General features: G+C 44.7%; 1 protein-coding gene across 1 annotated transcript; it reads right to left on the reverse strand.

Moving 5' to 3' along the window:
• Positions 1 to 1,272: 1,272 nt before the first annotated feature.
• Positions 1,273 to 25,881, reverse strand: CGAS (cyclic GMP-AMP synthase). The gene is made up of 5 exons (XM_060233002.1): positions 25,153 to 25,881; positions 11,965 to 12,196; positions 8,797 to 9,042; positions 3,516 to 3,615; positions 1,273 to 1,666 (listed from the first exon to the last, which is right to left on the reverse strand). The coding sequence occupies exons 1-5, from the start codon at positions 25,879 to 25,881 to the stop codon at positions 1,327 to 1,329; spliced, it is 1,647 nt and encodes a 548-aa protein (XP_060088985.1). The 3' UTR covers positions 1,273 to 1,326.
• Positions 25,882 to 27,422: the final 1,541 nt, after the last annotated feature.

Below are 27,422 nucleotides of genomic sequence, written 5' to 3' on the forward strand. Positions count from 1 at the left end.
TATGGGGTCACCATGAGTCAACTGCTTGATGGCACTTTACACACACACAGAATTTCTGCATGTTCTCTGTTGGAATTGATTAGACTGGGTATAAAATTACCAGCTTGCAGGTAGGAATAGGTTTGATTTTCAGTGTCTTTTCAAAAGCTCTTGGGGGCAAAGTAAATTATCAGTACCACTGATGAAACATGGATCCAGGAAATTAATCAAATGTGAACAGCAGTGTTTCTTCTATTTTATTTCCAGATCATGCCACCTTACAATAAATTGACTACAGATCAGTAGTGAAAAGGGGGAGGGAAAAACTAGAATTTAAATAGCAGCCAGCAAGGAAAACCGTCGTATCTACATCATAAGAGCTAAGAGTATTTTTTTTTAAATCCAGTACATTAATGCCTAAGCCCAGAAGCCAGAAAACAACAGCAGTTTGGAATGAGGAACAATAAAACAAATTGGCTTGTATATCAGCTAATCGGAAAAGGAGGAAGCCATCAGCATTCAACTGACTGAAGCATAGTGCTGATTTCTTGCACTGGAAATAAATGGAGTTCATCCTATTCAAGTATAGTCCAGTTAGTTGGTGGTCTGTTTCCTAGCTGAATAGACAGGCAGTAGTAAGCTGATGACTCCTCATTAAATAGTTTTCAGGAAATTGCTTTGAGTAGGAGAACTGGTTCTCAAAATGGCATACAATCACCTTCCCTTCCTCTCCCCGCAATAATCACCTTGTGAGTTTGGTGGGGCTGAAAGTTCTGAGAGAACTGTGGCTGGCCCAAGGTCACCCAGAAAGCTTCATGTGGAGGACTGGGGTATCAAACCCAATTCTACAGATAAGAGCCCACCTCTCTTAACTACTACACCATGCTGGCTGGTGTCATTGTTGGCGCAACGACTTCAATAGTGCAGCTTTGGTAGTGGATGCTGTGTTTCCCCTCACCCCCTGCCTGAGATAGCTAAGCATCTCATTGTGTTTATTGAGGCTAGAACCTGCTAAAGATCCAGATTTCTCAGGTTCATTGGGGCTACTAGTGTAGTGGATTCTAGGACCCTCTCAAAGATAATTTAAGTATGAAGTGTGTGTACACGTATCAGTGGTTCCGAGAGGGAGGAAACAGACCATTCTATCTTGCCCTTTGTTCTCAACACAAACACTGGTGACCTGTACAATGAAAGTAGGAGACAACAAGAGGAATCAAAAACCTGTTTGCTGCTGCTGTAGTCCTATACCCTGCCATAAATATGCATTCTGTTTGTTACTTTTGTTTATACAGCTTTAGAAAAAACAGCTTCCAATTAGGTTTATATTCTTTTGTGAAATTAGATTGTTCATGTTTGTTGGAATATTGGAAATCCATTGGTTCGTTCACTTTCAATTACTTTTTCAAGTATGCTACACTTCAAATCAGTGTAAAATAAGTTGCATTCAGGAATAAAAAAATGTTTAAGTTCAGCCTTTCTGAGACATTCAAGAAAATAATCCAAAAGTCTTCCAAAGCACTCATTCAAATTTGTAGGGAGCCATTCTTCATCACTGGTCCACCTGGTACATGCATGGAAAAAGGCGGTTTTGGCATAATAAGAACAGAATTTGTTAAATTGATTTCTGTTTTGATGTTTTGTTTTAAGTTGCTCCAGAAGATACTTCAGAAGCTTAAGGCAGTTTTTCCTGTTGAGAAATAATGGAAACATTGTGAACTGCATAATATTGTATCACATAATGCTTATAAGAAACAGTTAGTTTCAATGGAATGTTTAATTTACACATGTGTAGGAAGCAGGAGATGCAGAAGACCTGGAGCTGCTGGTCAGAAGAGATGTGCTTAAAAGCAACACCTGCTCCCACCCTCTACTGCCATCTAGGGCCTTTACAGAAGTTGTGTTTTTAGAGGATGGTTTTATTCTAGGTTCTAAAAGTGCACACAATCCAAACTTGGCCTTGGATTAGCTTGGGCCTGTTCTTAAAAAACATCTAAAACAAAACACAAACTTCTGAAAAGATCCCTGCAAGTTTTCCTTGATTAATGCAAATTAAACTAGCTCATTTGTGTCTTGCTTTTTTATCCCTAAGGCTAAATGACACTAATATCTCCTACGGGGAAGTAGCAGATAAATTGTTTCCTGGGACTATTCTGGTTCCCAGTTAAAATTATGTATATCTGGGAAGGCCAATCAGCAGGGCCATCCCATTCCCTATGATGTGGTTTGCAGTGGCAAAACTGTAGCTGTGTGCGGCTGGACTTCCCTGAGCCTCTCCTCATGTGGGGATCACATCAGGGACCCTCGCCATGATATCCCAGTACCTTTCTTTCCACTGAGCCATATATTTGCTCTATTCCTTGTCCGGCTCCATATAGCCAGTGGTGGCATCATGGCTGCAGTCAAATGTTTCAGGTACTAGTCTACATCATGAGACAAATCTGCATATGACCTCTGCCATGTTTTGCTGACAATCAGCCTGTTGCCATGAAAAAGATGGGCTTTGTCCCTGCCTTGGGCTCAAACCCATCCTTCCCTTTCTCTGGCGAGCTATTAGGTAGGTGGAGAATCCTTCCTGGAGATGCTTATCAGTGTTGTTGCCTGATGTCTGCAGCCCCCCCCCCCCCCCCCGCAGAAAGAAGCTCAGCATTAGTATGGGATTCAAACATGTATTTATTGGGCTTAGGGTGTTGCCAGGTCTTTCCTCCCTGTATTCTGGCACTTTGCATATTGGGGAGGGGGGGTGCCATGCCCACATTAGTGGCCAGTGACTGCAACTCAGTGTCAGGGATGCTGTTCCCTGAATGGTGAATGTTGCTGAGGACTCCAGCACACTCACTGTGAGGCTCTGGGCTTCATAGAAGGATGCCTTCTCCCCACCCCGATGGTATGTCCTTAGGGAACCAACCAGCAGGGCCTGTGCTGCAGCAGAGTCCCACAAGTATAACTAGTGGCAGAATAGGCTGACCGATACAAGTACTGTATTCTTTACAATGGCTACAGAAAACCTGGAAAGGAAAAAGAACATTTGAGATCTTATCACAGTCTCTGTCAGTCCCACATATGGGCACAGTTCAAAATGTTGACTTTATAGTCCATTCTTCCACTTATTCCACCTCGAGCTTGGCTCACATCTATAAATTTCAAGGATGCTTACTTTCATAAGACCATCCGTCTCCAATATCACCAGTTTCTTCACTTCACTGTGGGTCCTCATACGGTCATGTCCTCCCCTTCAGTATATGACCGCATGGGTTTTCACCAAATGCATGGTGGTAGCAGTGGCTCTACATCTTCAAAGTGTGTAATTATTTCCCTACATTGGCAACTGGCTCCTGGTGGCACCTTCCCCTCAGAAATTGATCTGTGATGTACACGTGACATTGGCTTTGCTGCAGAATCTGGGACTTTCTATGGACATAAGCCAAGCTTGAGGTTAATAATAAGAATGGACTGTAGAGTCACCATCCTGAACTTCACCCATATGTGTGATCACTCAAAGATCTTTGGTTGCAGGTAAGGAATCTGTTTATACAAACCTGCAGCATTTTTTTCCATTTGCTTGACAGCATGTCTTTGTGTTTCCATGATAGTGGATTAGTGTTTTCTCAGCAAGCGAAAAAGAGAGTCTCCATGTGTCTTAAGTTTGAAAAGTAAAAAAAGGCACAACATTTTATTGCAGAACTCATTCTTGCAGTTATTTTTAACCACAGGTTAAATATCTGACATTGGTGGCTTATGTGGGTAACTCCCTAGAACATATATGATAAGATTCATGCCCCCAGTAGGGGTCAGTCATCACAGGTCACCATGATTCCCAGGTGCACACATGCATATTAAAAAAATGATGTGGGTCCATCTCTACCATTATATGATCATTATTATGCACACTGCAAATGTTTAGAATTTAAGGATTTGTTTAGAAGTTACTATTTTTGGCAGCAATTAATATGCTACGGTGTATGTTTTTTGTGCACACCTCTATTCCAGACTCTTCAGCAGGTGTAACCAGTGTAAACACCATGGGCACTATGAACTTTTCTGTTGCCTCCCCAAATGTGTTTAAGAAGCACAAGGCTCAACATCATGTAACTGAAGTTAAGTGGTGGCAATCATTTAATGGCTGGCACTGCCTTCTGTGGCAGCCATTGTTTTGCTGTGCCCCCATCACGCTATGTCAAAATTCCAAATGTAGCCACAGGTTCAAAAATCTTGGAGATCCCTGCTCTTCAGCCTTTCATTATAAGTAAGATGCTCCAACCCCCGACCATCCTGGTTGCCCTTTTCTGTACTTTCTCTAGCTCTGCAGTGTCCGTTTTGAAATACAGTGAAAAGAACTGCAAACTATTCCAAATTAAGTTGCACCATCAATCTTTATAGGGGCATAATAATGCTGGCCATTTTATTTGCAGTCCTTTTTCTAATAATCCCTAGCACAGAGTTTGATGTTTTTACTGCTCTGGCACACTGCCTTAATGGTGGATATTTTGTTCCAGTGTGCATCACATCATCTTAGACTTACTACGTTGATCTTCACTTGCCCCATTGTTACCAACTTATCTAATTTGTGGAGATCCTACTAGAGTTCTTCACAGTTAACTTTGGTTTTCACTACGGATGTGCAAAAAAAAAAAAGATTTTTCAGGTTTGGGTATATTAAGCCTGAAAAATATTGGTATTTCCCAATATTCTCAAATCCCAATACTGGTATGGTATTCACATTCAGAATTACCACATTTTTTCAGCTCCATTATGCCCTATGGGGACCACTGTAGTCAATGGTTACCATTGGAAAACCAACCTGGGGATTCATCTTCGTGACTTCTGTGCAGTCTCACATGGGGACTGCCTGAGGTCAGGCCTGCCGTGGAAAAGATTTTCAAGTTTTCTAATAGACTAGGAGTGCCCCTCCTCCATCAAGCACTTTCCTACCAAAAGGTCATGTGACTGAGAGGAGGGGCACTACTCCCTCAGTTCTCTTTTTGCCACCAACAGGGAGAGGATCTCCACTGCTATTCTCTGTGTTTTTCCTCAGCTCAGTTTTGAGGCTTTTTTTTTTATTCTCAACCATTTTTCCTTTTTCTCATCATGATAAACTGCCATTCTCTGTGCCTTAGCTGCCTATAATAATAATAATAATATTTAATTTATACCCCGCCCTCCCCGCCGAAGCAGGCTCGGGGCGGCTCACAACATAATACAAAAAACAAAGATTACATAATAAAACAATCTACAACATTATACAATTTCCTTAAAATTTCCTTAAAACCATCTAACTAAAACCAACAATTTCATACGATCATATTCGGTGCTACATTTTCAAAATTTCCTATCTTACTCATATACAGATTTTTTTTCATAGCGATGGTACAGCTGAATCTGCATTAAGAAAAGGCCAGCTGAAAGAGGGGAGTCTTGCAGGCCCTGCGGAACTGGGCAAGACTCCACAGGGCCCGCACCTCCTCTGGTAATTGATTCCACCAGTGGGGAGCCATGATTGAGAAGGACCTTTTCCCTTGTTTTCAGCTTGGCCTCCTTCAGCCCAGGGATTATCAGTAGATTTTGTGAACCTGATCTCAGCACCCTCTGGGGTACATATGGGGAGAGACAGTCCCTAGGGTAGACAGGTCCTCTGTCTTATAGGGCTTTAAAGGCACCTTGTAACAGATCTGGTACATAATTGGCAGCCAGCACAGCTCCCACAGCCTCGACTGTATGTGCTGTCACTTAGAGAGCCCTAATAGCAGCCTGGCTGCCACGTTCTGCACCAGCTGTAGTTTCTGGGTTCGGCACAAGGGCAGCCCCATGTAGAGGGCATTACAGTAGTCCAACCTCGAGGTGACCATTGCATGGATCACTGTTGCCAGATCATCACGCTCCAGGAAGGGAGCCAACTGCCTCGCCTGCCTAAGATGAAAAAAGGCAGATTTGGCAGTGGCTGCTATCTGGGCCTCCATTGACAGGCTCCAGTAGCACCCCCAAGCTCTTGACCTTGTGCCCCATCAAAAACTGGTAGGGGGATTTCTCCTCACAATCCTCTCTGGTTCTCACCACCCTGAAATGGGCTGCAAAGACCGCCCATTTATACTCACTCTCTGCTTCCTATTAATTAGCCAGTTTTTGATCCACAAGAGGACCTGTCCTTTCCATGACTCTCGAGTGTGGGCCAGCAGGTTTGGCATCTCCCTGGCGGGAGAACCCCTGCCCAGACAGGGGGCTTGGCAGCCTCAGGTAGGACTTTCCTTTGCAGAAGCCATACTGATTTTTCTGTCAGTAGACTTTGTTCCTCTATGTGCATAATATTTCTGCCTTTGAGCACAGTTTCTACTAATTTGCTTGGGATGGATTTTAAGATAACTGTAATTTCTTGGTTTCCCTCTGGATCCCTTTATAAAAATTGGTGTAACACTGCTCTCCAGTCTTCTGGTACAGTTGCTTATTTTAGTGACAAGTTACATATAGGAGTTAGTAGATCAGTAGTAGTCTCATAACTGAGAGAATCCTTAGGTGTATTTCATCAGGACCTGGAGACTCACGGATTTTTAATTCCCCCAATAGATCTAGAACTTAATCTCTTATCACCATTTGTTTCAGTTCTTTAGACTGTCTTTCTGATAAAAATTGGCTGTATCCTAGATACAAACCCAACAATTTGTACAATGACCACAACTCCTCTACCATCTTCCTGTCTTCCTCCACCAAGGATTGTTGAAATCCCCAGCTGCTTCTTTGGCTGGTTTTCTGCTCTGGGTACATTTAAATAAATGTTTATCATTTGTCTTGATGCTTTTAGTCATCTGCTTCTTAAATTCTGTTTCTCCATGCCCAATTGTTACCTTTTGCCAGACCTTACACTCCCTTCTGTTCACTTCATTGGGACAGAAAGGCCTTGTATTTTTTAAAATAAGGTTTTTTTGCCTTTTATGGCTTCCTTGACTGGGTTCATTACCCATGCAGCAGCCTTTTAGGCTGAGCCTCTTCTAACCTGGGGAATCTGGGCTTCAATTAGTGTGTTCTTAAATACCTTCCAAACATCTTCTAGGGGGATGAGCTTCCTGTGTTTTACTTTCAGCTTTCTTCTAACTAGTCCCCTCATTTTTTTCAAGTTCCTTTTTTAAATTAAATGTTGTGGGCTTTAGAGGTAGCTTTTCATTGACATGAATGTTGAACTAAATAGTATTGTGGTCACTGTTCCCAGCTGGTGCAGCAATATTGACATCTTGTGCCATGTCTTGAGCCGTAGTCAGCATGACTTGAACAAATGTTTACCCAGTCATTGTGAGGGGAGTTGAAGTCACCCAGTTTCACATCTGCTTTAGTCACTTCCCTTATTTCCTACTCCATCACAAGGCCAGGGTTTGATCAAGTGGGTGATAGTATACCCCCACTTTTAAGTTATCCTTAAAGCCCAATATCTCCACCAATATCACTTCTGAGAGCCAGCAGGGTGTAGTGGCAAAGAGCAGCAGACTCTGATCTGGAGAACCAAGTTTGACTCTAGGATTGCTAGCACCCAGGTCCACTTTGGGGGCTTCTCCCCATTGCCGGCCAGCTGGCAGGCAGGAGACACCCCACCCCCAAACAGCAACATCCCTGATGCAATGACATCATGCAGAAGTGACATCACACCGGGGACGTCACATGGGGGTAGAGTTTTGCCTTCAACCCAGAGCATCCCCGCATGGCATCCGTGATGTGACTCCGCTGGCAACGTAGCTATTCGGGGGCTGAGCTCTGCCTCCTATTTGAAAGGCTTCCTCCCACCCGCTAGTGAGAGGTAAGGACTTGGCAACCCTATTTGACTCCCCACTCCCGAACACAAAGCCTGCTGGGTGACCTTGGGCCAGTCGTAGTTCTCTGAGGCCCACCTAGCTCGCAAGATGATTGTTGTAGGGAGAGGGAGAAGGCAATTGCAAGCCACTTAGAGATTTCTTAGCATAAAGAAAAGAAGGTATAAAAGCCAGTTCTTCTGTTGAGTTCATTCCCCTAGTATTTTCTACCTTATTTGACTCTCTGCCCTCTGATATACACCTCCTCATCCTGTTCTCACTTACAATTTCCATTGTGCTCCTACCTATTTCACCCAGAACAATCCTTTGCACTGAGTTTTCCTGAACCAGAAGCTCCCCAGCTCTTGTCAACTTCCCCACAGGATTAGTTTGAACTTCTCCACCCCCTTTTTGATACTAAATACCAGTAACATGACTCCCCTTTTGTTCAAGTGAAACCTGCCTCTACTGTACAAGGTTTAGCTTGTCCCAGAAGGTTCCCTAGTGTCCAACAAAACTAAACCCTTTCTCCCAGTACCACTTTCTTATTCACATGCTGAGACCCCCTGCTCTGTGCCTTAGCTGGTCCTTTGTGTAGAACTAGTAGGAATTCTAAGAATGGTATATGAGGTCCTGGCCTTCAACTTTCTACCTTTTATGGACTTAAAAGGGTGTAACTCTTAGAACTGCATTTCAAGTAATTTATACTGTTACATTCCATATGTATACTGATAGCATAGAAAAGTTTACTAAATTCTAAATATGCCTTTTATAATATTGTTAAAGCAGTAAAATAAATTTAGGTTTCATAGGAAAATAAGCATTCTATATTTCAGTTTTTCCAAAACTTCCATTTTTTTCAGGAGAAAAACAGAAAAGCACTCCCCATGGTTTCAAAATTTCCAGAAGATTTACATTGCAAGCAGGGAGGAATTTAACTGCCTGACAAACTTGTGATCAAATTTTAAGCCCCTTAAGCTGGAGAACTGTATAAGGGATGTTTGTGTTCTAAGCCAAACATTTTTTTTAAAGTTATTTTCATTTGCAATACCTCTGAAGCATGCTCCATCTTTAGCATTCTTGGGCACAAGGCATAGTTTCATCTGGTCCAGTTCCTTCTGTCCTTTTTGTCCGAGCCATTTTGTAATGTCTGGTCCACCCTTTCGAATATTGCCCAAGGTTGTACACATTTCCAGAGCAAGAATGATGTCTACAGATATATGTGAAAGTGGCTCTCCAATTTGAAGAGTAACCGCTGGGCTTCCGGGTTTTTTTCTTTCCACAGTTACTTTCATTTCTATTAACAGCCATTTAAAAAGTTTTAAATATTTCCATTTCAGGCTACTACTTTACCAAAATTTGAGCAAAACAGAAGAAACCAATACAAACAGCTGAACCAGAGGTTAACTTACAAGTAAATGTTTATACTTTTGATACAAGGAGTGTGCTTGTTGGACATATTCAATTGGTATTGTTGGGCTGAAAATACATATTTTAACAGTTTTGTCATTGTTGCTTTTCCATTGAAGCAGAAAACTGCTGCTGCTATATTTTGGCTACAGATTTTAAATGAAGGCCATTGGAAGCACTGTAGAAGTGAAACAGGTATTAAGGCTGTATTTTAAGGCTGTTCACAGAACAATTTTAGAGCTGGCAAAACTTTGAAGTGTCCATAGGACAATTCACATATACAAGGCAGGAACTTAGTTTCATTCTTGCATACAGGATAGTAAAGAGAAACCGCCCCCCCCCCCCCCTAGAAAGCAAATTCTACATGCTGTAGCAGTATATGTTTCAGCTCTTATGGTCTCAGCCTGCAGCAGCCATTTCATTTTATTAATACAAGACTGATTTTTTTATGATGTGGCTTTCAAGGCATATTTTATGGACCACTGAAATGAAAAATCTTAAATGGAGTTGCTGCTGTAGCAAGTAATATCTGTGCAGAATTACGGTAGGTTTAATGCATTCCTGAGCATTACCCAGGATCTGGCTGTCACCCTTCCCTTGGCTACAGGTGGGGTAAAAGCAGTGTACACGCATTAGAAGTGGAGTGACCTCCTCCTTGGAGGAGCTGCTAATGGAGTATTCTCCGAAAACTATTCTTACTACAGCTTACAGAACAAAAAGTTTATAGCAAGAGTCAATAGGCTTGACTAGAGCTATACATTATTTGAGACTGTATCTTAAATCCTCTGAGTAAAGAATTTATGCTCTAACAGAAGAAAATGTAGTTCTTTTGAACACAGTTGTATGCTTAATTTGCAACTTTTATCTATATGATTCTAAACCTGGCCCTACAGAGCACGTCAGAAAGTTTATATAATTGAGTCAAGGACAAAAAGGGAGAAACAAAAAATCCCAAAAAAAAATTCAAAGAGGTTTTATTTGTACCCCATGCACTCACAAAACAAAGAATGTTTGGTGACATCTTATGAGCATATGGTTGACACTGTGGGATAAAAGAAAGGTTTGGGAAAGAAAAAGGTATCATGGAGTGGATGGGATATCCCTCCTTCACAAGTCTCATAGATACCCTGGTTGTAAAAATATAAATATTACATCAACCAATAGCAGCTCTCCAGCAGCCCTGGCCCCACTCAATGCACAGCAGCCAAGAAGGTCAGAGCGCCTGCTCCGGCTGCAACGCCACTGAGGATGTTCTTCGCAGCTGAGAACGAAATGTCTGGAAGGAAAACTTTCTCTAGTAGAACACGGCACTTGAGCCCGAAAGATTCTACAAACCCTAATGATGTTACCAGCCATGAAAACCTGAAATCTTTGATAATGTGATACCAATTTTTATTTAATGTTGAAGGGAAAAGATACAATCTCATAATTATCAAAATTCACTTTCAGCTTACCGAAACAGGTGGACTTGCGTTGTAGAACAATGTTAGGTACTACTTTTTTAAAAAATCATGACCACTTAGTGTTCTAAACCAACAAGTGAGCTGTAGCTTGCCAAAGAAGTCTTTTTTAAAAAAAGGCTAAATATTCAGAAAACACAAGGAGAGAGATTTGTGTCCAAACTGGCTGTTATGCCCACCTTAGCGTCAGTGCAGACTTTCTGTTGTGGAAGGACAAAGTACTAGAAGATAGTAAATACTAAGTCCCATGTTCACTTTCAAGTTGGCAAAGATGATGAGGATGTGGTCAGACTGGAAGGTTGGCATAGTTTGGGCATGCTGCTAATTACTTCATCACATTTTGTGACATAGATTTTTGATCAGACTCCCACTCTGATCCAGCCTCACCATGTACTTCTATGGTTGATCCTTCAGATTAGTGCTGCACATCAACCACAGAGCATGCAGTATGGTCTTTTTTAAAAAAACCTCACTGATACTTAAAAACATTTATTGGGTGCGCACGTGCTCCCATGTGCATTTTCAATACCATTTTTTTTAAAAGCAGAACAGCAAAAAAGGAATTAAAGATTCAAACTTCTGAACCAGTTCAGCGCACACCGAGGGATGAATACACAGGGATCTGTAAGCACCTGATTTTCTCTGGTGGCTATTTACTCCAGATCCAGGTCATCATACATTGGGGTGAGTACAACTGGGGAACAGCTGCCAGATGTGGGTATATGAACAAGTCCATGTAATTTTTAAGTGAACAGCAACTATATTGGGCCAAACTGCCCGTCTGACTGCAGCCCTATACATGCCGTCTCCTTGCTATTGATCAGCATCAATGAAGGTGGGAGGAAAACACTAATGGTTGCACTAACTTGTGCAGCAAGATTTTCTGTTGCTATCTGTGTTTCTTTCTGTGTACAGGAAGCCAAGAGAGGCAGGGCTACTAAACAAATGGTAATTTCTGCATTTGGATATTATTACAAGCAACATTTAACAAGCCAGGAACAAACCAAGGTTTAAAATGCTAGTTCAATTTTCATGAACAGAGGTTTGTGTTGCAGCCTGTATGAAGGAATCACACTAAACCAACCATTGTTTATGACCAAGTTTATTTCAGTGTCTGAATGCAGCCTAAAACAGATGCTCACATGCTATTTGGAACAGTAAGTCTTAAAATCTGACTACTCTTGCCTTGCAGTTTCTGTTCTATGGGACTTTACTGGGCACTAGAACTTTTGTGATTTTAACTGCATGCTTAGTTTCTATTGATTAAAATTAGACTGGAGAATTAACTGTGACCACCAGTACCTTGTTTTTTTCAATCCACTTTTAATGCTGAAGAAATGAATACTTACTATTTATAGTCTTTACTTCATTTATAATAATGTTCCTCAGTGCTGAAATGATATTGGAAGCTGAAAGACGTTGCTGATCATCCAGAAAGTCATTTAGTCGTTTTAATCCAGAATTCCTTTTCAATTTTACAAAATGATAAACACCCCTGAAATCACCATCATTATAGGGCTCCAGTTCAACTCTTACTTCTGGCACTTTAAGCATAATATCAAATTCATTTGGTTTAGTTATCTGAAAGTCAAAGAAATGTATTATTTTCTCACTCTTCAACATTAGCTAACAAAAGGATCTAAAAATTATGGCACAAAATAATAAAGAAACAGATTGCTGACAAACCATCCTGTGGCTCAGTGATAGTGCATCTGTTTGGCATGCAAAAGGTAGCAGGTTCAGTTCCTGGCATTTCCAGGTAAAAGGATCAGGTCACAGTGGTAGGTGAAAGGCATCTCCCTAAGACCCTGGAGAACCACTGCCAGTCTTGCCAACTTTGAGGGGCCAAGGGGCTGATTCAGTATAAGGCAGCTTCATGTGTTTAAATGTTTGTTTGGTTGCTCAGAACCCAGAATGATCAACTAATGCAGGGGTGTAAAACATGCAGCCTGGGGGCTGAATCAGACCCCTGAGCAACTGGCTCTTGTCTGCTTCCATCTCCCTCTCTCTTGCTTCCATCTGCACCTCAACTTGCTTTGCAAGGCTTGCTCAATTGCACAGGAACTACAGTGCAAAACCTCGATTTTCTCCATTGGTTGAGGCTCCTTTCTCTCCTGGTACCCTGGGGAGGAAGGGAAAGAGCCAGAGCTTCCTTTGCCCAGTTTCCTGGATCCCATGGGAGAAAGAAAGCACCTTTCAGACCAATGAGTACTAATGTTTTAAGATTAAAAAAAAAAATCTTTAGCCATGTTTCTCTATGTCCTTTAAAAAGTTTATATATCTGCTACGTAATCCTAAATAAGTACACACATGGCCCAGTCCAACACGGCCCACCACGTCCCAACACATTTATGTCAGATCCGGCCCTCATAACAAATGAGTTCGACACCCCTGAACTAATGTCTTACCAGTGGGAGCTAATGATGGTCTGTCTGATAGTTAGAGATCCCTCCATATTAATAATAAAACGTAAAGGTAGTCCCCTGTGCAAGCACCAGTCGTTTACGACTCTGGGGTGACATCGTTTTCACAATGTTTTCACGACAAACTTTTTACGGGGTGGTTTGCCATTGCCTTCCCCAGTCATCTACACTTTCCCCCCAGCAAGCTGGGTACTCATTTTACCGACCTTGGAAGGATGGAAGGCTGAGTCAACCTCGAGCCGGCTATCTGAACCAGCTTCCGCTGGGATCAAACTCAGGTTGTGAGCAAAGGGCTCCGACTGCAGTACTGCAGCTTTACCACTCTGCGCTATGGGGCTCTCTTATGTTAATAGATGCACATTATGTCCAATTTCACACTAGGCTTGTTCTGGGTAGGGAGCCCTTTAGCTCTCAGTGCTTTTCTCTGTTTTTTCACAAGCTGCTGCGAAGCTGCAAGTTGGCACGCCGCTTTCCCCTGGCAAGCATGAACCTCTTACAAGCAGTTTCTGCTCGCTGCAGGGGAGTGAGAAAGACAAAACAACTGTGCCCACAAAACAAATCTTATAATTGGCTTAGAAAATGTTTCTATTAAATAAGCATAACAGCATTTTAAAACATTCCTATAGTTTCATAGTATGTTCACAAAGTCCAGTATCTCTTAAAGCAACAAAAGATACATTCTTCCTGTATGATTCCTCATGAGAAACACTTCTCCTTTTCCAAAGTCCCGAGGCCTCCAAAGTTCAAAATGCCGAGAGGAGTCAATGTGCAGGATTTGGCTCCAAAGGGTAAATTTCCTTCACGTGGTTGCCAGCTAGAAGATCCACGTTCCCCTATACAAAGCTCTTTCGCAAGCGGAATAACAGTATTTACAATTTGCTTTCAAAACATCACTTCTATGCGCCCACTTCTCAAAACATTCTCAACATGTCTGTTGAAGAAGTGGGCGCAAAGAAGTGATGTTTTGAAAGCAAATTGTAAATATTGTTATTCCACTTGCGAAAAAGCTTTGTATAGCGGAACGTGGATCTTCTAGCTGGCAACCACATGAAGGAAATTTATCCTTTGGAGCCGAATCCTGCACATTGACTCCTCCCGGCGTCTTGAAGTTTGGAGCCCTCGGGACTTTGGAAAAAGAGAAGTGTTTCTCATGAGGAGTCATACAGGAAAAATTTATCTTTTGTTGCTTTAAGAGATACTGGACTTTGTGGACATACTATGAAACTATAGGAATGTTTTAAAACGGGAGATTTGTGTCACTTACCGTGAAGCTTCCTTCTCGGTGGACTGGCAGTGGGTCGGTCCGACTACTGGGTATAGGCTCCTCCTCCTCTTCACAGGGTCGGGTCTTCCAAACGATCCGGAGGGAGAGTGGCCTATACCTCCCAGCTCCTGCCAGGTGTATCCAAGCCGCATCCCCTTAGGAATAAAAAATTTCCACAAACCTCCCCATTCACATACAGAGACAGATAAACGAGGAGAATAGTTTATTACGCTTCAATACACCACACAAAATGGGATATCGAAACAGAACATTGCCAATAAAGAAAAAGGCAACATTTTTTAAGAGAGGAACAGAAGAGGCTCCAGGATCCATCTCCAAAACCCAGGAAGCCGCTCAACCTCTAATGGGCGGGCCGGACCGACCCACTGCCAGTCCATGTCACAACTCGAGCCTCGGGTAGGAGACGGCTGCTGGCGTCCCGGCAGTCAGCCAGAACTCTTGCAGCCGGCTGAGGTTTTCAGGGAGCAGCACAGGCGTTATCTTAAACAGTCCAATTAGTCAAAACCATAAATCAGTCTGAGCCACGGGATGAGACGGAGAGCGTAAACACAGGAATGCCGAGGGTCGGGTAACCAGAGAGAGCAAAGCCGAATGAAGTCAAATTACCAAAGCAAGTCCACAGAGCAAAGTCACAGTCCAGAGTTCTGAGGTCCAAGGTTCAAGCCGGGTCAGAAATATGCGGGTTCTCACAGGAGTCAAGAGGGTGCAGAGCGTGGTCACGTCCCAGGAGGATCGTTCGTTGCCAGCACAGTTTGCCAAAGGGCCAGGATTGCAGATATACTGTGCTGGCTTGTTAACCCATTAGTATGCCAGGCTTAGATCTCTTCTCCCCCGCATGCGTGCTTCACTCCTTCTGTTTCTAATCTCCTGCCGTCTCCTTTCACGGAGCCGGCTAACAGGTGGTGGAGATTCAGGAGGGGATGAGCTGGGGCCCGGCGTGGCCTGATCAGTTCCAGGTGGCTCCTGCTGCCGGCTTGCCTCCTCAGGACTTACGTCCAGGGCTGTTAAAGGCGCCTGCTCTGAGCTAGCAGGTGCTGGGTCAGGGGCAGGCATGACAGTCCACTGAGAAGGAAGCTTCACGGTAAGTGACACAAATCTTCCGTTCTCCGGTGGTCTGGACAGTGGGTCGGTCCGACTACTGGGACGTAACAAAGCTGAACATCCCCGGGCAGGACCGGCTTCCCTGTTTAAAGTGCATGCTGCAACACACGCCTCCCAAAGGCCGCCTCCGCTGAAGCCCATTTATCCACCTTATAGTGCCTGGTAAAGGTATGTACTGATTTCCAAGTTGCTGCCTTACACACAGCTTCTAATGATGGGAAGGACCAATACACAGCTGATGTCGCAGCACCCCTCAGAGAATGAGCCGTGATCCCATCTGGAGGGGTCTGACCTTGGGCCTTGTAGGCCAGAACAATACATTCCCGTAGCCACCTGCTAAGAGAAGAAGTGGAAACCTGTCGTCCCTGTGACTTCTTGCTGAACGAAACAAACAGGGAATCAGACTTTCTCCAATCTTTTGTACATTCAATATAAAAACTAAGTGCCCTCTTAACGTCTAGGCAGTGCAACTCCCTTTCCTTAGAAGACTGAGGATTGGGACAAAAATTCGGAAGAACCAACTCTTGGGACCTATGAAAGACAGAATTAACTTTAGGAATAAAAGATGGGTCTGGCCTCAGCACCACCTTCTCATTATGAAAAACGCAAAGTTCCTTGTCAACCGATAGGGCCCTCAACTCAGACACTCTCCGTGCCGTGGTGATGCCTACTAGAAAAAGCGTTTTAAGAGTTAATTCCTTGATCCCACAGGAAGCCAAAGGTTCGAAGGGACGCCCGCACAAGGCATGTAGGACTACATTCAATTTCCACGAGGGAAACCTGTGCACCTGTGGAGGTTTAAGAAGAGCAGCACCCCTCAAGAACCTTTTAATATGTGGATGCACTGACAAGGCCTTACGCCCCCGCACCCCTTGTATGGACGATATGGCAGCCACCTGCCGCCGCAGTGTGCTAGTGGAAAGCCCCTTATCTGCCCCTTCCTGTAGAAAACAAAGAATACCTTTAACCTTAACTGACATCGGGTCCCACCCCCGCTGGTTCGACCATGAGGAGAAGACCTTCCAGGTGGTATTATACACCCTATTAGTGGAACATTTACGTGATGCCAACATAGTGTCCACCACCCTCTTATTATAACCTAGCTCCTCGAGCTGCAACCGCTCAACTGGAGAGCCAGTTTGGTGTAGTGGTTAAGTATGCGGACTCTTATCTGGGAGAACCGGGTTTGATTCCCCACTCCTCCACTTGCACCTGCTGAAATGGCCTTGGGTCAGCCATAGCCCTGGCAGAGGTTGTCCTTGAAAGGGCAGCTGCTGTGAGAGCCCTCTCCAGCCCCACCCACCTCACAGGGTGTCTGTTGTGGGGGAGGAAGGTAAAGGAGATTGTGAGCCGCTCTGAGACTCTTCGGAGTGGAGGGCGGGATATAAATCCAATATCTTCTTCTTCTTTTTCAACCTCCAAACTGTCAACTGTAACAGGTCTGGTTGAGGATGAGACATGTTGCCCTGAGTCAGAAGGTCGTCCCTCCTCGGCAGCCGCCAAGGAGGCTGAATTGACAACCTCAGAAGCTCCTGGAATCACGACCGTCTCGGCCAGAAAGGAGCCACTAGCACCATCTCCGCTCTTAGCTCCACCACCCTCTGAACCACCCTGGGTAAAAGAGGAAGGGGCGGGAAGGCATACAGAAGTCCCGCTGGCCACTCGGCGCTGAGAGCATCGGTGCCTTCTGCTCTTATGTCTCTGTTTTTGGCAAAGAACCTGTCCACCTGACAATTTTCCGCCGTGGCAAACAAGTCCACCGTCACTGTACCGTACCTGTCCACTATTAGACTGAAGGTGTCTCTGTGCAACATCCATTCCATCTGGTCCAGCCAGCGTCTGCTGAGCCAGTCCGCTAATAGATTGTCCTTTCCTGGAACATGCACCGCTTTGATTGATAGGAGGTTGGTTTCCGCCCACTCGAAGAGAACCTTCGCCTCGGCATGGAGAGATTTCACCTTGGTTCCTCCCTGTCGATTTACGTACGCTTTGGCTGTCGAGTTGTCCGTTTTCACCAGGACATGGCGACCCCTCAGGACCGCCTGCAAACCCTGCAATCCTAGTCGAATTGCTCTGAGCTCCAGGAAGTTGATACTCCGTTTCGTCTCGTGGGGCTCCCATTGACCCTGGATCATTTGATCTTGTGAGTGAGCCCCCCAACCCCATAGACTGGCATCTGTGGTCATGCAAACCCTCTGGGGCTCGCGTAGGGGATGACCTGGAAGGAAACGATTCGGGTCCAGCCACCACTGCAACTGGGTTTTTACTTCTGGTGGAAATGTCACCAGTTTGGGGATTTTGTTCCCTATAACCTCCTGGAACGGGCGGAGGAAGAACTGCAGGGGGCGAGTGTGGAACCTGGCCCAGGAGAGTAAATCCTGAAAGGAGACCATCATCCCTAACAACTGCGCTAACATCATAACCGACACCCTGCGTCGTTGTAGGATCCCTTGTAACAGGAGACAGAACTTCTCCCGTCTCTCCAGGGTTAAGAAGACTCTGTCCCTGGTTGTATCTATCTCCACTCCCAGGTGCACTAGCCTCTGAGAGGGAAGAAGATTGCTCTTCTCCAGATTCACTACGAAGCCGTGACCACGCAACATGGTCACAGTCCGATGAATGCCCTCCTGGCATTGGTGGTATGACCCTGCCTTCACCAAATTGTCGTCCAGGTAAGGGAACAGGGCCACGCCCTGTAGTCTCAGCTCCGCCACCAGGGTCACCAGAACTTTTGTAAACACCCAGGGCGAAGACTTCAGGTAAGGCCCGATACTGGAAATGTTTCCCCCCGTAGGAGAAACGTAGAAACTTTCTGTGTGATTCCCGAATGGGAACATGTAAGTAGGCCTCTGATAGATCCAAGGAAGCCAGAAAATCCTGAGGCTGAATGGCTAACAGCACTGACCGAAGGGTCTCCATTTTGAAATGCTTTGTCACAACGAACTTGTTGAGCCATTTCAGATCCAGGATGGTTCTGAACTCCCCGTTCTTTTTTGGAACTAAAAATATTATTGAATAAACTCCCAAACCCTGTTGGGGTATTGGGACGAGCTCCACTGCCCCTATATCCACCAGGTGTTGAATGGCCATCAGCATCGCTTTGTGAGCAATCAAATCTCTTTTTTGCGGAACCCAACGAAAGTGGTTGGGAGGGGGGGAGTGGAATTCTATGGCATAGCCCTGTTCCACTACCTCTAAAACCCATTTGTCCTGAATCGACTGGTTCCAGGTGCCTGCGAACAAGGAAAGGCGACCCCCTATTTTTCCTGCCATCTGGTAAGGAGCATAGTCATTGGGATCCCCCTTTTTTGGAAGAGGGTTTGGAACTCTGGTCTGACTTCCCAGAGTAATAGGGTTTGGAATCACGTCCTTTCTGTTGCCACTTTCCTCTGAAGGAACGAAAGGGACCTGATCTGGATGGCTTTTTGGAGTCTCGAAAGGAAGAAAAAGGCTTCCTCTGTTTTGTGTCTTTACCCTTGGAGGGTAGGACTTTCTTCTTATCCTTGTTTTCAATGAGAAACCTATCTAGGCCCTCCCCGAACAACAAGGATCCTTTAAATGGTACTGCTGCAACCCTGGCCTGGGCTGTAGTATCGACCTCCCAATTACGCAGCCAAATGTTGCGTCTAGCCGCAACGCCACATGCCATGGCTCTGGCCGCTAGTTGCATGGTGTCCAATGAACTATCTGCCACAAAGGCTGCAGATAGGGCAATCTTTTTGAGTTCATCCTTGAACTCCTTGGGAGCTCCACTATCTGCTGCTGCTAAATTATTGGACCACGTGCACATTGTTCTGGCGAACAATGAGGAAGTTGTGGCTGCTTTGATAGCCCATGCTGTCGCTTCAAATTCCTTGCGTAAAGCCTGCTCAATCCTATCACATGGATCCCTGGGTAAACCATCTGCATCCATGGGTAGGACCGAATTGGAGATCAGGCTAGTCACAGGGTCATCCACCGTTGGCAATTTTAGCCTCTTAGTGGCCTGTGGAATCAGGGAATAGAGTTTGGGGATGACCTGTTGGTTGGCCTTAGGTTTAGCCGGCCGTTCCCATTCCGCTTTAACCAGAGCAAAAAAGGCCGCCGGTAAGGGAACCCCCGTCTGAGCACTGCTCAGCTTTGGCATCATTTCCCCTGAGCCTGTGGGAAGGTCAGGATCCAACTCCTCATTTTCCTTAGGTGTGGCCACAAAATTAAGGGTCCTCAAAACCTTAGGAAGCAACTTAGAGTAATATTCAAGGGAGGAAAGCCTAGACTGCACAGTGTCAGGTTTTTCCTCCTCCTCATCTGAAAGCTCGCCTTCCTCCTTATCAGATTGTAGATCAGAGTCCTCCGACTCTTCAGCCGAACTCAGGAGAGGGGAATCCAAACCTAGGTGAGCCTTGACCTTAGATCGTCCCAGGGCGTCACTAGGGCTGGGGTGTCTACACCTTTTCCTTCCCTCTTGTCTTTTTTGCTTTGTCAAGGAAGGGGAGTCTAGCCTCTGATTGAGGTCCTGCCCCAACTCTTTTAACATTTCTCTTTTAAGCCATTGCAGCAAGTTTGTCTTGGCATTCTCCCCTGTCAGGTCGAGATTCTGAGCCTCTTGTTGAGGGGTCAGGGCTCCTGATAGCAGAGGCAAGTCGAATTCACTTGGGGAGTTGCTTTGGGAACTAGCTGCCATTTTGATGTACTCCAGATCCCTATAAGGGAAGTGAGAGGAAAGGCACTAGCAAAAAAGGGTGGGAAAAGCTCAAAATGGAGGGCAGCAATTTTTAAACTTCGCCCTCTGGCTGGTCTAACAGCTCCTTATAGGTAAAAAAACCTTTTAAAGTTGCAGCTTATCCAAGGTCTCCCTCTCTGCCAAACATGTAATGCTAGGCAGTTCAGGGTCCAGGCATGCGGTCAGCTTACAGTAGAAAGGAACCCCTTCCCAGGTTTTAGATCGCCCGCGCAGGCCCTTCCCGCCGCGGGACGACTTACCGCGCTGCCGCTTGAATCGCCGCCTGTTTTCTCCGCTCCGTTCCACTCGCGTCTGCGGGGAAACAGAGCTTCAAAGGGCCTCGTTGTGAGAGCTCGCCTTCAGACGCTCTCCGCCGCCGCAGGGTCTACTCCTTAGTAGCCCTGAACATTCTGTGCCCTTCTGCCGGGTTTGTTGGGGCCAACCCCTACGCTCCCAGCCTTCAGAATTTAAACAAAATTTTCTTTCTGCCGGATCTTCTGCGCTTCTTCAGGAGCGCTAAGGAAGAAACCGTCCTGCTCATGCAGGCCAGGAAGAAAAACTGGCGGGAGCTGGGAGGTATAGGCCACTTCCCCTCCGGATCGTTTGGAAGACCCGACCCTGTGAAGAGGAGGAGGAGCCTATACCCAGTAGTCAGACCGACCCACTGTCCAGACCACCGGAGAATGCTGTTATGCTTATTTAATAGAAACATTTTCTAAGCCAATTATAAGGTTTGTTTTGTGGGCACAGTTGTTTTGTCTTTCTCACTCTCACTGTGCCGCCACTGACTTTTTGTTTACGCTGCAGGAGAGTGGCTGCCAGCTCGCAGGTATGCAGCAGCTTGTGCAAAAATGGAGAGAACCACTAGGCGCAAAAGGGCACTCTACCCAGAACAAGCCCTAGTGTGATATTGGTAACAACCTTTGGATTCCAAGTCATCAGCTATAAGAAGAAAACACTCATCCAGCTGAGCAGAGAAGTATTTGAAGGGCTGCCACTTAGGGAAGAGCAAGGAGCTGTTCTTATTGGCAGCAGAGGAGAGGACTCACAATAATGGGTTAAAATTAAGGGTGGGAAAGTACCAGCTGGATATTAGGAAAACCTTTTTTACAGTGAGAGTTGCTCAACAGTGGAATCAACTACTGAAGGAGGTGGTGAGCTCCCCCCTCACTGGCAGTTTTTAAGCAGCAGCTGGACCAACACTTGTCTGGGATGCTCTAGGCTGATTCTGCATTGAGGAGGGGTTGGACTAGATGGCCTGCATGGCCCATTCCAACTCTGTGATATGAAAAATATCTAAAAGTTGGTAGTGGGTAGGAGAAAAAGCACTAAGAAGCTGTAACTGGAGGTTAGCCTTACAGGAATTGCAAAAGTTGCCCTCTGGGAATCCGATGTAGGCTGTGATGTCTGCTAGTCCTCCTTGTTTTCCAAGTGTTTATAAGTGAAGTACATATAAAGAGTACCAAGAATAACTTTGTATCAGATCAGTGAGGACATTCCAGAGCCTTCACTGCAATCCTGTTTCTTGCAGTACATGTTCTTAGTTCCCAAAAAGGTTCTTGGAGCACAGTCCAGCCTGCAGAGCTTGCCTCCTATAAAAGAGGCAATCTCAAAGCTGCGTGTGCCTCCAAGTAAAAGCAAGGCTTTAAAGAGAAGCAATGAATCCAACTCAGAGGCAACCTGGCAATTGGTAGTATAAAAATTAACTAAATACATTTTTGCCTGCCCAACATCTATTAGGGCTCAGAAACCACCATATTTTGAATCAGCTATAGCTTCTAGGTTGTTTTCACAGGCAGCCATTAGAGATTACAAAAGTATAGTTTAGTGTGGGACATCCTTCTTTTTTGGGGGGGTGGGGGGAGGATAGAATCTGTGCCACAAATGCTTCGGATAACAAGTCTCTCTGCCCTCTGCTATCACTCTATTTTCCAAGGAAGAAAATATCCAGAAGCACCTCCAAACTTTGCTTAGATGGAAAGATACTTCTCTATCATACACAAACTATATCTCCCCACAGGAGCAGTAGAATTTCTCTCCATCTAGCTTGGACTTTTCTACTTGATTTATGACACCGCTTTACCGTTTTCCAGATACTGAGTGAACCAAGATTATTTCCTACATTTTGACTATCGTCCTCAGAGTGGTTACTTTAAACTATTATATTACCTAATCATTCCTGTTTCCTTCCCATTCCCAATATATTAGGCCCCATTTATCAGTGAATACTTTAGTCCCTTTCATCTCAGTCACAATATATTTAATGCCTTCAAAACCAATCAAGATGGATGGAGTCCTGGTCTGCCACTGATTTCGAATAGCAACTACATGGTAGGGTTGCCCATCCTCAGTTGGGGGCAGAAGATCCCCTGGTTTGGAGGCCCTCCCCCCCACTTCAGGGTCAACTGAAAGGGAGGAGGGAAGGGAAATGTCTGCTGGGCACTTCATTATTCCCTATGGAGACCAATTCCCATAGGGCATAATGGAGAATTGATCTGCGGATATCTGGACCTCTGGGAGGGCTGTGTTTTGAGGCAGAGGTACCAATTTTTCAGCATAGCATCCAGTACCTCTCCTCAAAACACCCTCCATTTCAAACAGATTGGACCAGGGGGTCCAATTCTATGAGCCCCAAAAGAAGGTGCCATTATCCTTCATTGTTTCCAAAGGAGGAAAGGCATTTAAAAGGTGTGCGGTCCCATTAAATGTGATGCCCAGAACTCCCTTAGAAGTTCAATTATTCTTGTCACAATCTTGTTCCTGACTCCACCCCCAAAGTCTTCTGGCACCACCCCCAAAGTCCCCAGATATATCTTGAATTGGACCTGGCAATTCAACTACATGGACAGTTGGGTCCTGTTGGCTATTTAATGACCTAAACAATGTAACATCCAGTCATTGGGAAGGTCAGGTATTATAAAACAAAACAAAATGTGTGACTGCACGTTTGGCAGCAACTGTGCATGTAATGTTGTTCCACATTTTCCTTTGATTTACTATTAAGTGCAGATGAAAACTCTTCTCAAATGTGCAGTCTTCTACGAATTAGTCAGCATACCAAAGATGGGATTGGCAGCATGGGTTGCAAGGATGTTTCAAGGCAATAATGCTAGGTTCATCATCCAGAAAACAGTTAATGAAAATAATAAACTGTATTGTTCCCCATGTGGCCAATACACAAATTTGTTTTCGTTAGCACTAACAAAAGGACTTATTAAGTACCACACAAAATACCTGCCCCGTGAAAAGACCAGATGCATTATACAAACACTTACTCCACTAATTTACAAACTATTTTACACAGAACTATCCCATATTATATCTGACATGTTTTACAGAACCATACTAAACCCTTCCCAATTAAGCTGCAGTAAATTATTCCAGGGTAAATTTTATAAAGATGCAGGTTTATGGACAACAGTTCTACTTTCTAAAGCTGGAGAAGTACCACTGAGATTACCCAGAAAATCAGATCCGAGGATTTTAAACATGTAGGCCTGGCCAGAAAATGTAGAAGAATGGAGCATCAGGGTACGAAAGCAATAGAAGAACCTTCAAGCTGCAGGTTGACAATCAGATTCCCTATGCTCCCCTACATTAAAATTCCTTGCAAGACAACCAGCAGATGTTCTATCCCAATCCTTCTCTTCTTGCATTCAAAACCAGAATTTGCCACCTGAAGTCAGAAGTGGCATACCCCTTTCTACCACCTCATTCTCTGGCATGTGTAAACCATACCTTATGGCCAAAGTAGACACAACACTTCCTTGTGGGGAGCCACCATCTTAAAGCCTAAAATGTACAATTTAAAGATACAAGGATCTGTAGCACAATTTGATGAAGCACTCCTCCCACCCGCATTCACCTTTTAAAGTGCCAAAAACTCCCTACAGTTGTTTTGGCAGTCTAAAAGGCATGGTGAGGGGGACAGGAACACCTCATTCCATTGTGGAATGGCCTGATCAGGCCCTCCCAGCATTTTTAAACCAGCCATTTTAGTCTTTAAAACAGAATAAAGTTTGAGTTCAATAAGACCAATAAATATGAATAAAATTTAATTTGTCTTAAAGCTGCCAAATTTGTTCTGCTGCTTCAGACTGACACAAAATTTGCTCTGCTGCTTCGGACCAACTCAGCTATCCACCTTAATTTGTATAATGCAAGTTAGTGCAATTGCCGCCACCACCAGCACTCCCCCCCCCAAAAAAAATTTCTTGCTATGGGCCTGCACCACACATGTTCAGAAAAGCTGGGTAGGTAATAGGGGAAATACTGCCAGGTGCTATGGCACCTGTTGAAACCACATTGGTGAATCCTGTACTTTAGCCAGGGGAGTTCCATGACATGGTCATAACACCCATTTGTCCCTATCCAAGAAAGGTACAAATGCATGCAACATCACCATCCTACCAAGAAAATATCCAGTTTGTCCTCCTTTTTAATTGTTATCTTAATTTGTACTAATGAGCGCGATTCTTGTTTACTGAAACCGTATTACTGTATTTTGGCTCTAAACCACTTTGGAGAGAGATACACTGGGAATGTTTAATTAATTAAATGAACACTACTGCATAGGAGCATTACAGAAGGAGTCGAAAAAAGTCCTTAACCTCCTCAATATCTGGGATGAAACAAACTACTGATGGTATTTTGTAGAGCTAGAAGGCTCCATTGGGCTCCATTTAGCAGAGAGAAATCCCTTCTCTATCTCCTGGCACGCTTTTAAAGTATATGAATGTGTGTGTGTATGTTTTTGCCACATACACACCTTGCCGCGCCCAGGGTGTTATTAGTCCTGAGAGGAACACAAACATCTGTCTGTCATTTCCCCCCAACTAGAGCTAAGGATTAGGACAGGATCCAGGCAAAGAAGTTAGCCCCACCCGCCACTAAAGACCACAGCGACCGCTCTTTCACCTTGAAAAAAATATAGGGTGCCCCATCTCAAATTCCGCTTTGAAGCAGCTCAGGAGGCTGGACAGCCTTAGACACTCAAAGGAAATCAGTGATGAAGCCTCCCGTTTACCTTGACGTGCTCGTAGTAGCTGCCGGTGCCCACTTTTTCAACACGCCGCTCCAAGTACATCCTCTTTGTGATGGTCTCTGCTAACTGGTCTCTAACCTCATTAACCCGCTGGGCGGCATCCCTAATTTCTCCCTTGCGCAATGTGATCGTTTGCAATACTTGTTTCAGACAGCTCCTCCGCGCAGGGAGCGGCACTCTGGGAACAGCTTCCGCTCCTCTTTGGTCCGGCTCCTCTGCTGCTGCAGCGGGGCGCTCCTTCCGGGACGATTTTTTCCCTCGAGGCGGGGGAGCTTCTTTCTCCTCTCCAGCAAGTTCCTTCTTATTGAGGACATGGTTTTTCTCCCGGGGAACAGCTCCCCAGGCAACTTCTGCCTTCTCTGGTTCAGACGCCTTCCCCTTGAGGTGGCGCTCTTGCTTTTTCTGCAAACCGCCTTTATCCTCGGTGGGATTGTTACTTTTTTCTGCCAGGTCACATTTCTCGGCTTTGGGGGTGTGGCTCTTCAGGGACTTTTTCCCCCCTTTGTGAACATTTTTTCCTTCCCTTTGATCGTATCCATTCCCTTCATTCAAGAGCGATGTCTTGACTTTGCCAGGACACTCCAAAGAAGATTCCTGCATTCTTGCTCCTCGCCCCTTGGGGGCCGGCTTGGCAGCATCATCCGCCGATGCTGACTGGGCAGCAGTAGCTTTTCTCGCTCCTTTTCCTCTCCGGGCTGTCTTCTTGTCCATAGAAACAGACATTCTTGTCAAAAGAAAATTATTCAGTTCTAACTGTTCAGATCCCAGAAGTCGGTTGGCCCTGATGAAAACCACCAAGAAAGTCCAATCAATGCTCCTATGCAGAAGCTGGCAAAGGCAAAAACCCACCTGTGAACGTCTGGTGCCTTGAAAACCCTACAGGAGAGCCATAATTCGGCTGGAACTTGACGAAACTTTGCAGCACCAGTCCCTAAGCACTTCTGACAGCTAGGGAAACCGTTTTTCAAGTGCTTCCACTCTCATCTATGCGCGCTTCTACATAACTGGGCTCTGCCTCGTAGAGAAACGAAACCAATTCCTGACGAGATTCCGGGAACCCTCCCACACCCTCTGTCTCCTTCCTCAAACGCAGGTTTAAGCTTGACTGCTTGACCACGCTCATTGTTCTTATGATAGATTTACGCGGGAAATTAGAAAGGACATTTCCCGCTGCCGCATCCAGATTGTTGGGAGGGACTGTCTGGTGACCCTCTTGGTGGCAGTGCCTGCCTCGACTTGTCAGATTCCAGTCTGACCAGACTAATTCATCAACAGGCCTGTTCTTCTCCTGCCTAAATCTAAAGTGTACATACCTATGTGTCACCCTGTTTCACCTCTTGCACCTCAGCAATTGCAGAGAACAGCCCATTGGTAATGGGAAAGGCATGGAGTAGTAACCAACTACCTGGAGGGGAAAAGATGTCCTGTAATAGAGGTTTTGTGAGATGTTATTTACCAAGTAATGTAATTTACCTCCATGCCATTAAATCTTCAGCTATCCATTTCCACATGTTAAGCCTTTTTGCCAAGCCTGTGGTAACCCTAGAAGTCAGTAAAAGCTTAACAGGAGAAAGTAAAATAAAAGCTCTCTGGCATCTTCTTATATAGCAACCATTGCTTGTGTTAAAGTCATAATTGCTCTGTTAATGGAGGAGCTTTGCCAGAACACTTCACTATGGTTGGAGTGCTGGGGGAAAACAGTGGTATTCTCATAAAAAAAATAGTCTGAATAAAAATGTCTGGGAAAAGAAGCCTAGGATGTCTTTCAGTTGGGCTGTCCTTGATTCTGTGTTAAATGTTTGAATCTGAGGACAAATCAGCATGGTTTCATGTAGAAAGAAGCAAATACTGAGCTGATTTTCATTTATTTTTACAAGAGTTGGGTTGAAAGTTACTGACTTTGCTAGTCACTTTTCTAATGTATGATAACATACTTCGTGCTTAAAAAGAAGGATTACCCATCTTCTTCTCTGGAAGGGCCATTATAAGTGGAAATTAAAACAAAATGGAACCTTCATATTAAGAGGTAGTCATCCTCTGAATAGAAGTGCTGTGGAGGTGGTAATAAAGAAAAGGCATCCCGCTTGTGGACTTTCCATGGCATCTGATTGAACACTTTAGAAAACAGGATGCTGGACTAGATGAACAGTTAGTCTGATCCAGCATGGCTGCTCTTGTATTCCTATGTAACAGGAACAGAATCAGACACTTTCCACATTTAGTATGCCCATACTGGGAAAACCTGCAGCTGT

Source organism: Heteronotia binoei, chromosome 1 (genome assembly GCF_032191835.1).
Source record: "Heteronotia binoei isolate CCM8104 ecotype False Entrance Well chromosome 1, APGP_CSIRO_Hbin_v1, whole genome shotgun sequence".
NCBI classification, from domain to species: Eukaryota; Metazoa; Chordata; class Lepidosauria; order Squamata; family Gekkonidae; genus Heteronotia; species Heteronotia binoei.